This window comes from Eucyclogobius newberryi, unplaced genomic scaffold, assembly GCF_026437365.1.
Source record: "Eucyclogobius newberryi isolate DKJ021-1_F unplaced genomic scaffold, fEucNew1.0.hap1 SCAF_10, whole genome shotgun sequence".
Taxonomy (NCBI): Eukaryota; Metazoa; Chordata; class Actinopteri; order Gobiiformes; family Gobiidae; genus Eucyclogobius; species Eucyclogobius newberryi.
Window position 1 is genome coordinate 3745996 of NW_027315724.1, and position 10117 is coordinate 3756112.

Sequence of the window (10117 nt, forward strand, 5' to 3'; positions counted from 1 at the left end):
CATCCATCATCGATCCAGGATCCATCTAACATCGATCCAGGATCCATCCATCATCGATCCAGGATCCATCCATCATCGATCCAGGATCCATCCAACATCGATCCAGGATCCATCCATCATTGATCCAGGATCCATCCAACATCGATCCAGGATCCATCTAACATCGATCCAGGATCCATCCAACATCGATCCAGGATCCATCCAACATCGATCCATCATCACTATTATCAATGAGCTCCTGGGGTCGGTATTTAAAAGACACATTTCTTGTCATTGTTTTGCAGATGATGAGCAGGTTTCCCTGCTCTAAAAAAACAAGCCCAAATAGTGACAAAACCCTGTGAGGCCGTTTTAAGGACGTAAGAGAACGGAAGCCGTCTCCAGAAGAGGAGACGGCTCTCAAAGTGAAATGATTCAAAGACAGAAATTGTAGTATTTAGTGATTGAGTAAATGAATCAGTCAAACTTAGATTTGCAGAAAAATTCATCCAAGAAAGCAGAGACGCCCCTGCCTAGAGACGCCCCTGCCTAGAGGCGCCCCTGCCTAGAGACGCCCCTGCCTAGAGGCGCCCCTGCCTAGAGACGCCCCTGCCTAGAGGCGCCCCTGCCTAGAGGCGCCCCTGCCTAGAGGCGCCCCTGCCTAGAGACGCCCCTGCCTAGAGGCGCCCCTGCCTAGAGACGCCCCTGCCTAGAGGCGCCCCTGCCTAGAGACGCCCCTGCCTAGAGGCGCCCCTGCCTAGAGACGCCCCTGCCTAGAGGCGCCCCTGCCTAGAGACGCCCCTGCCTAGAGGCGCCCCTGCCTAGAGACGCCCCTGCCTAGAGGCGCCCCTGCCTAGAGGCGCCCCTGCCTAGAGACGCCCCTGCCTAGAGGCGCCCCTGCCTAGAGACGCCCCTGCCTAGAGACGCCCCTGCCTAGAGACGCCCCTGCCTAGAGACGCCCCTGCCTAGAGACGCCCCTGCCACCCCTGCCTAGAGGCGCCCCTGCCTAGAGACGCCCCTGCCTAGAGATGCCCCTGCCTAGAGACGCCCCTGCCTAGAGACGCTCCTGCCTAGAGACACCCCTGCCTAGAGGCGCCCCTGCCTAGAGACGCCCCTGCCACCCCTGCCTAGAGGCGCCCCTGCCTAGAGACGCCCCTGCCTAGAGGCGCCCCTGCCTAGAGACGCCCCTGCCTAGAGGCGCCCCTGCCTAGAGACGCCCCTGCCTAGAGGCGCCCCTGCCTAGAGGCGCCCCTGCCTAGAGACGCCCCTGCCTAGAGGCGCCCCTGCCTAGAGACGCCCCTGCCTAGAGACGCCCCTGCCTAGAGGCGCCCCTGCCTAGAGACGCCCCTGCCTAGAGACGCCCCTGCCTAGAGACGCCCCTGCCTAGAGACGCCCCTGCCACCCCTGCCTAGAGGCGCCCCTGCCTAGAGACGCCCCTGCCTAGAGATGCCCCTGCCTAGAGACGCCCCTGCCTAGAGACGCTCCTGCCTAGAGACACCCCTGCCTAGAGGCGCCCCTGCCTAGAGACGCCCCTGCCACCCCTGCCTAGAGGCGCCCCTGCCTAGAGACGCCCCTGCCTAGAGGCGCCCCTGCCTAGAGACGCCCCTGCCTAGAGACGCCCCTGCCTAGAGGCGCCCCTGCCTAGAGGCGCCCCTGCCTAGAGAAGCCCCTGCCACCCCTGCCTAGAGGCGCCCCTGCCTAGAGACGCCCCTGCCTAGAGATGCCCCTGCCTAGAGACGCCCCTGCCTAGAGACGCTCCTGCCTAGAGACGCTCCTGCCTAGAGACACCCCTGCCTAGAGGCGCCCCTGCCTAGAGACGCCCCTGCCTAGAGACGCCCCTGCCTAGAGACGCCCCTGCCTAGAGACGGCCCTGCCTAGAGACGCCCCTGCCTAGAGGCGAGTGAGCACTTTGTGGAGCTAATGGGGCTGCAAATAAACCAATACTACCATCGACCGCCGCTGAGTAAAAACCTGCTCATTTCAGCAGTACAGAGGTGGTGACCAAGTACAAAAGTACTGCAGTAAAGTAAACCTTGAAAGTACACTATTTACAGTGAATATTTTACTTCACTGCATTACAGAGCAGGGATCTGTACTTTCTAAGTGGACTGAAAAGTACCTTTCATATGGTTTGAGGCGTCATCCTGCTTTGGACAAACAAAATGTATTTGGAAATGTATTGGTCTTTAACAGTTCTCAATCTGTGTGAAAGAACATTCTTTAAACAGATACTTTATTACTTTTACGTCAATTTTTGATGTGTTACTTTTACTTAAATCCTTTGTTTGTACATGTATTTGTACTTTCACTCATGTAACATATATGTGTAACATTCATTCACTGTGAAACCTGTTTTTGTTTTCATTGTGCAACATTTTAAAAAGGAAATTAGGAATCCAAACATTTTTATTAAGAATTCATCTGAAATCAAAGAAATGCCCCAGAATCCTTTGTATTGCTTTGTTTGGAAGTGTTGAGAGTTTCTTACACGTTCACAGTTATGCTATTCACAGCAGTATTGTCCTCCTGAGACGCACTTGGTCTGAGCTCCTAAAGGGATCAGGGTCAAGGGTCAGACGGCACACATGTCCACAGCGCCGGGGCCACGAGACAGAGGAGCGCTGTAGGACGAGCTCCAGTCACGCTCAAACACCTGCTGGAGCTGCGCCTGGACCGTGGCCCCTGCAGACGGAGAGGCCCCTGCAGACGGTGAGGACTGCTGCACCACCAGAGCCACGCCCGCTGTGTTCACAAAGTAGTCCCCAGACCAGTTAGACGTCCCTAGACAGAGACACACAGGTTAGAGCGGGCGTGTCCTGCTTCAGGGCACATCTCACTCTCATGTAAACGTGACTTAAGCGTTGGAGCCACATGGGACTTTAATCTATGACAGTAAAAGGGCGACACTGACAATCACCTAAAATAAAATCTCACATGCCTATTTTTATTTTTACTCCTGTGTTGTTACGAATATAAAGCAGTTTGCACGTCCTTAAAAGGTCGTTCTTCAAAGTCATCCAGATGTCCAGATAACTACGTTCTTTTTCTACGCTGGATCTCTTCTGGACAAATGAGAGATTACACTTAAGTGAACATTCATCAGAGTAATTTAATCTTTATTTTGCAAAGGTCTCATTTTTATAAATATCTTGAAGGAGCTAAATTATTTCTTTTTTCTCTTCATTGGCTTTATTTTCCTCGTTTCTATTCATTTGAGCAAAACCCCGAAAAACCAACAGATATGATCGTGATGTGATTAATACCACAATGATAATGACAAATGAATGAAATATAAATTTGTACACAAAATAATAGTCTTGCTTTAACATTGCCACATGGTCCTGATATTTGATATGGAATAAGAGCATTTATAAATTGTTCAGGAAAGGTCTAATTTAGTCCTTTTTTCATGATTCTGTGTCATAAGTACCTATGTAGGCCGTTCTGTCAGTGACCATGTACTTGTTGTGGTTGACTCTGGCAAAGGGGATGTCCTTCTGTGCAGCGCTCGCAGGAACCACAAACAGCCTCTGCAAAGGAAACGCACTTTATTTCAGATCAAATACTACGACCGCCGCAGAGCTCGACCGCTGCCCCCAGAGCTCGACCGCCGCAGAGCTCGACCGCCGCAGAGCTCGACCGCCGCAGAGCTCGACCGCCGCAGAGCTCGACCGCTGCCCCCAGAGCTCGACCGCCGCAGAGCTCGACCGCCGCAGAGCTCGACCGCCGCAGAGCTCGACCGCTGCCCCCAGAGCTCGACCGCCGCAGAGCTCGACCGCCGCAGAGCTCGACCGCCGCAGAGCTCGCCGTGTGCTTTTGTGTTAGTCACGGTGCTAAAGTAAAAATCAAAACTACTGTCGGTGTCGGTTTCTTTGTGCTGTGGAGAGAAAATACATCAGAGCTCTAGAAACAGGGGAAAGGCACCGGATTTTCCAGATTATAAATCGCTCCGGAGTATAAGTCGCACCAGCCAAAAAATGCACAATAGAGAAGAAAAAAACATACATAAGTCGCATTTTTGGAGGAAATTTATTTGATTAAATCCAAGACCAAAAACATCTTGAAATGCAGTTTAAAATAATAACCGATTAGAGAACACGGTGAATAGGTGTACGTATGCTAACGCTAACACCTTCAGCTACATGACGTGGTGTACGTATGCTAACGCTAACACCTTCAGCTACATGACGTGGTGTACGTATGCTAACGCTAACACCTTCAGCTACATGACGCGGTGTACGTATGCTAACGCTAACACCTTCAGCTACATGACGCGGTGTACGTATGCTAACGCTAAACCTTCAGCTACATGACGTGGTGTACGTATGCTAACGCTAACACCTTCAGCTACATGAAGCGGTGTACGTATGCTAACGCTAAACCTTCAGCTACATGACGTGGTGTACGTATGCTAACGCTAACACCTTCAGCTACATGACGTGGTGTACGTATGCTAACGCTAACACCTTCAGCTACATGAAGCGGTGTACGTATGCTAACGCTAACATCTTCAGCTACATGACGCGGTGTACGTATGCTAACGCTAACACCTTCAGCTACATGACGCGGTGTACGTATGCTAACGCTAACACCTTCAGTTACATGACGCGGTGTACGTATGCTAACGCTAACACCTTAGGCTACATGACGCGGTGTACGTATGCTAACGCTAACACCTTCAGCTACATGACGCGGTGTACGTATGCTAACGCTAACACCTTCAGCTACATGACGTGGTGTACGTATGCTAACGCTAACACCTTCAGCTACATGACGTGGTGTACGTATGCTAACGCTAACACCTTCAGCTACATGACGTGGTGTACGTATGCTAACGCTAACACCTTCAGCTACATGACGTGGTGTACGTATGCTAACGCTAACACCTTCAGCTACATGACGCGGTGTACGTATGCTAACGCTAACACCTTCAGCTACATGACGCGGTGTACGTATGCTAACGCTAAACCTTCAGCTACATGACGTGGTGTACGTATGCTAACGCTAACACCTTCAGCTACATGAAGCGGTGTACGTATGCTAACGCTAAACCTTCAGCTACATGACGTGGTGTACGTATGCTAACGCTAACACCTTCAGCTACATGACGTGGTGTACGTATGCTAACGCTAACACCTTCAGCTACATGAAGCGGTGTACGTATGCTAACGCTAACATCTTCAGCTACATGACGCGGTGTACGTATGCTAACGCTAACACCTTCAGCTACATGACGCGGTGTACGTATGCTAACGCTAACACCTTCAGTTACATGACGCGGTGTACGTATGCTAACGCTAACACCTTCAGCTACATGACGCGGTGTACGTATGCTAACGCTAACACCTTCAGCTACATGACGCGGTGTACGTATGCTAACGCTAACACCTTCAGCTACATGACGCGGTGTACGTATGCTAACGCTAACACCTTCAGCTACATGATGCGGTGTACGTATGCTAACGCTAACACCTTCAGCTACATGATGCGGTGTACGTATGCTAACGCTAACACCTTCAGCTACATGATGCGGTGTACGTATGCTAACGCTAACACCTTCAGCTACATGATGCGGTGTACGTATGCTAACGCTAACACCTTCAGCTACATGATGCGGTGTACGTATGCTAACGCTAAGACCTTCAGCTACATGACGTGGTGTACGTATGCTAACGCTAACACCTTCAGCTACATGACGTGGTGTACGTATGCTAACGCTAACACCTTCAGCTACATGATGCAGTGTACGTATGCTAACGCTAACATCTTCAGCTACATGACGCGGTGTACGTATGCTAACGCTAACACCTTCAGCTAAATGACGCGGTGTACGTATGCTAACGCTAACACCTTCAGCTACATGAGGCACAGACAGAACTGTGGTAAGTGTCTGGTATGTTAACGTAACATATGAACAGTTATTCAGATAACTATACCATAAAGAACATGCTAACATGCTAACAAGTTTAGCAAAGCATCAGTTTTACCCCAAATCACTCAATCCACTGAATTCTTCTTCCTCTGTGTCACTTCTAAACAGCAGAGCCTGGTCTGTTCTTCAACACCAGACAATAGGCAAAAGCACAGGCATCGACACAGTTCAGTTACAGTTGTGCTGCAGAGAAAGCTGCGTTCAGACCTCATACATCGTCCTTGAAGACTGTGGTTTGGTCCTGTTCTAGTCCAGGTTTAGTTTCAGGATTAGTCTCTGTTTAGTCCCGATTTTGATGCAGTGTTTGCGAAAGTATGAACGCAGCCTCAACGTTTTGAGTCGTTTCGTCTAGTTCTGATTTTACTTGTACACACATTACTGCAATCACAACCTCGGTGTCACTTCTAAACAACTCCAAACTCGGGAGGTAGAGGAAGTGCAGGTTCTTTTTCTGCGTCGCTTAGAGCGTCGCTTTAGAGCCCTCTTGTGGTTGTCATGTGAAATGCGGTTGCCAAAAAAAAATTAATATACTCCTTATAATCCTGAAAATATGGAATATACAAAGGGGGCGCCTCACCACTTGGATGTCCAGTTTGCTGTGCTGCTCTTGCAGTGAGGCCAGCGATCTCAGGAAGGGGAACATGAGTGGCTGAGTGCTGGCCCAGCAGCTGACCAGCAGACGCACCGCCACCCTCCGCTCGTACGCCACCTGCCGCAGGGCCGAGTCGATACTGGCCCAGTACCTGCACAAACACAGTGAAGCAAAACCATTAGATGAGTGGTTGTTGCTGATGGATAGATGTTTCTTAAGGCAGTGATTTTGAATACTAACAAAGCGGGAGGATAATTTAAATATGTACACCATAAACAAAGCACATTTCGGCTGGTCCCCCAGATTGGTTTGTTTTAGTGGACTTTGGAACGCTACGAAAGACAGAATGTGTCTGAAAAACATGAAGTAATTCCAAGTTTGTAGTGACGTGAGAGGTGGCTAAGGCTAGAGTAAACAGGAAACTACAACTGGTTTATCTGCATTCATTTCACCTCTCTGCCAAGCCTCTATCCGCATTTTATGGAAAGCATTTGGATAAAATGCAGGAATAATCTTGTTGCGATCTTATGTGAAGTCTGTTGGTTCAACATATAAAGTTAACATCACAAGAATTACGGCGTTCGGTGAGAAATTGTTTTTGTTTGTTTGTTTGTATGTGCTTTTTGCTGTCTTGCTTTGGTCTGAATCTATGGTTTCTCTTATCTAATCATCTCACTCAAAACTATACCAAGAGAAATTTTGGTATAAGCAAACCAGTCTGAGGGCTGTTCGGAATGTGTCTGTAGACTTCCTGTCTCGCCACCGGCCAATGCTGGGGGACTGGCACTTTCACCGGCGGTGAGGGGCATTTGGGAGACCTTCAGCAGGTTACGGGTGGATCTCTTTGCCTGCTGCAATGCGACAGACTGCCCTCTGGTTCTTGTTAGTGGACGGTGCCAGCCCCCTGGGTCAAGACGCGCTGGCTCACAACTGGCCTAGGACTCTGCTTTATGCATTTCCCCTATTTCCCCTTATTTACCAGACGCTTCTTAGGGTCCTTCACGATAGCCAGAGTCTCCTCCTAGTGACCCCGTTTTGGCCGGGGAGGACATGGTTTCTCTGCTGCGGCACAGCGAGACGTCTCCTCTTCACGCGGGATCTCTTCTCTTAACTGGGGGGTCAGATTCTGCACCCCAATCCAGAGCGCCTGAACCTCCAGGTGTGGCCTCTGCAGGACACGGCCTGACCTTTTCGAGGTATGCCGGGGAGATCGGGAACATGATGAGCAATGCTCGTGATCCGTCGACCCGTCTTTAAAAATCCTGCAAGTGGAAACTGTTTGAGGCCTGGTGTCGCAGCAGCTGTGAGGATCCAGTGTGCTGCTCTCTTTCCTGCAGGAGCTACTTGGTCAGGGGCGCTCTCCATCTGCCCTGAAGGTATACATTGCTGCAATCTCCTGTTGGTATGTGGGGTGGGATGGTTTCTCGGTTGGCCATAACCGAGATTTCCCTGATTCTGAAGGGTGCCTGGGGTTTTGCGTCTGCCCGCCCGTTCTGTGGGACCTGTCCTTTGAGTTGGGAGGCGTTGCGATCCCCTCATTTGAGCCTCTTTTCCAGATTTACCTTAAAAGCTTTCAATGAAGACTTTATTTCTTCTGGCGATGGCCTCAGAGAAGTGGGTGAGTGAGCTCCATGCTTTGTCTGTGGCAGACTCCTGTTTTCATGTGCACCACGACAGCTCAGGTGTTTCCCTTTGGCCGAATATGGATTTCGTTCCAAAGGTGACTGGGCGCACCCTGCCGCTACAACAGGTCCAATTTGGTGCTGTATCTTATTCTGAACATCTGTGTCCTGTCCGCACGCTTGAGACTTATGTGCGTTCCACAGCATCGCGCAAGGATCAGGCTCTGTCCAAACAGCGCCTCACGCACTGGATTGTTAGTGTAATCACAGAAGCGTATGCTCAACAGGGGCCACCGCTGCCTCCCGGGGTGAGGTGCCATTCCACAAGGGGGCTGCTATGAACGGGGTGTCTTTGGACATGATCTGTGTGGCAGCCTCTTGGACATCTCTGAATATATTTGCAAGTTTCTACAGAGTAAATGTGGTTTCTCCACAACCACTATAAGAGGTTCTCTGGCAACACTCTTCCACTTCCCATTGAGGTATGGTTTTGTCTATTCCTCGGGACCCTGCTGGTATTCGTCATCCAGTGCTTTATGCACCACCTCTGGCGGTCAGTAGGGATGAAACAGAACGAAAGTTACAACTGTAAATACGGTTCTATGAATCCTGGATGACCGCCAGAGCATCCGGTCCCTCGGAATTCTCGTGCTTTGATAGAATGTTTCTAGGGACTGAACTCACGATGTCACGTGACTATATAGACTCACGTGAGCCACCGGGGGTCAAAGGTGACTTTGTTATTATCAATTCCCGACCTGTGTATGAGCAAGGATGATCATCCAGTGCTTTGTGCACCGCCTCTGGTGGTCATCTGGGATTCATAGAACCGTAGTTACAACTGTAACCTTTATTAATGTAACCCAGCGGAGACAGTGTCAGACTGTCCCAATCTGCTACAAAACCAACCAGTGGAAACAAGCCATATGTTTTTTTTGATGCAATATAACTATGAAATAAAAGCTCTAAAATGTTGACTATTTCCAAAATATTACAAGAGAAAACTAGTCACTGTTTTGGAACTTACTTCTTGGGGTGGGAGAACTCCATGGTGGGCAGGTAGTTCATGACAGCGATGTAGATGAAACTCTGAGCATCTTCAATCACACCGAGGATGGCCTGAAGATCCGAGGTCCTGCCAGATGCACAGAAGGACGGAGGTGAGCTCTGTGGAAGAAAAGGTCAATGCAGGGAAGAGCAGGAGCAGGAGCAGACATGCTGATACTTTGGGCCTCACCGACAGATACACGCTGGCCTCAGAGCGGTTGAGCTGCAGCTGCAGAGGGCTGTCCTGGTTGAAGGCAGTGGAGAAACTGCTGGGCCATGTAGAAGGAATGGTCTTGCTCTGTCCAACATACCAGTAGGCCTCAAAGATCTTCTCCAGGTCTGTGGCCAGACAGCTGCAATTGTACACCACTGCCCCCAGCTCCTTCACCTACAGCACAGTAAAAGAACTTAAAAACATTGCCCCTCTACAGTCTCTACATCCACAAGCACCGAGAACTCAAAGAAACGACTTGGTGCGAGCGACGGCTGCGAGATGTTAATGTGCTTCTACAAATTCAGCAGTAACACGTCCAGCAATCGTACACACTGTACAATCAGACTTTGGGCAAACATACTTCTCTTTTATGTGAAGCATTTGATTTTCAGACATGAAGAACTGCATCGCTCACAAGTTCTTTTCTCTTGTGAGCAAACAAACACACTGACGCTCGACCAAAACCAAACCACACATGCTGTTCTGCAGTGGAGGGAGAATAGTTTGCGGTTCTAAAACGACTGAGTCCAGGTCCAAACACATTCTCATATTTCCCTGTCTGTTTCTGACCTGGTGCTTCTCCTCGTCTGCTCCTGCTGTGATGGGACTGCACTGTTACAGCAGGAACACCTCCACGCTCTTCTACACATGTGTTCTTCTATCGGTGTTCTCGGGTTTAAATCCATATTGAACATTGGTTTAAATTGAGCTAGAACAGTCATTGGTTTTCC

The 10117-nt window shown here is 49.9% G+C and overlaps 1 protein-coding gene across 1 annotated transcript in view; it reads right to left on the minus strand.

The window, feature by feature from the left end:
* Positions 1-2472: 2472 nt before the first annotated feature.
* Positions 2473-10117, minus strand: part of pld3 (phospholipase D family member 3) — a 25738-nt gene continuing 18093 nt past the window's right edge. Inside the window, exons 8-12 of the mRNA XM_072459893.1 lie at positions 9363-9560; positions 9153-9292; positions 6489-6654; positions 3410-3509; positions 2473-2760 (exon numbers count right to left, since the gene is read on the minus strand). Coding sequence (XP_072315994.1) covers positions 2552-2760; positions 3410-3509; positions 6489-6654; positions 9153-9292; positions 9363-9560 — 813 coding nt within the window. The 3' untranslated portion in view covers positions 2473-2551. The remainder of the gene's footprint in view (positions 2761-3409; positions 3510-6488; positions 6655-9152; positions 9293-9362; positions 9561-10117) is intronic.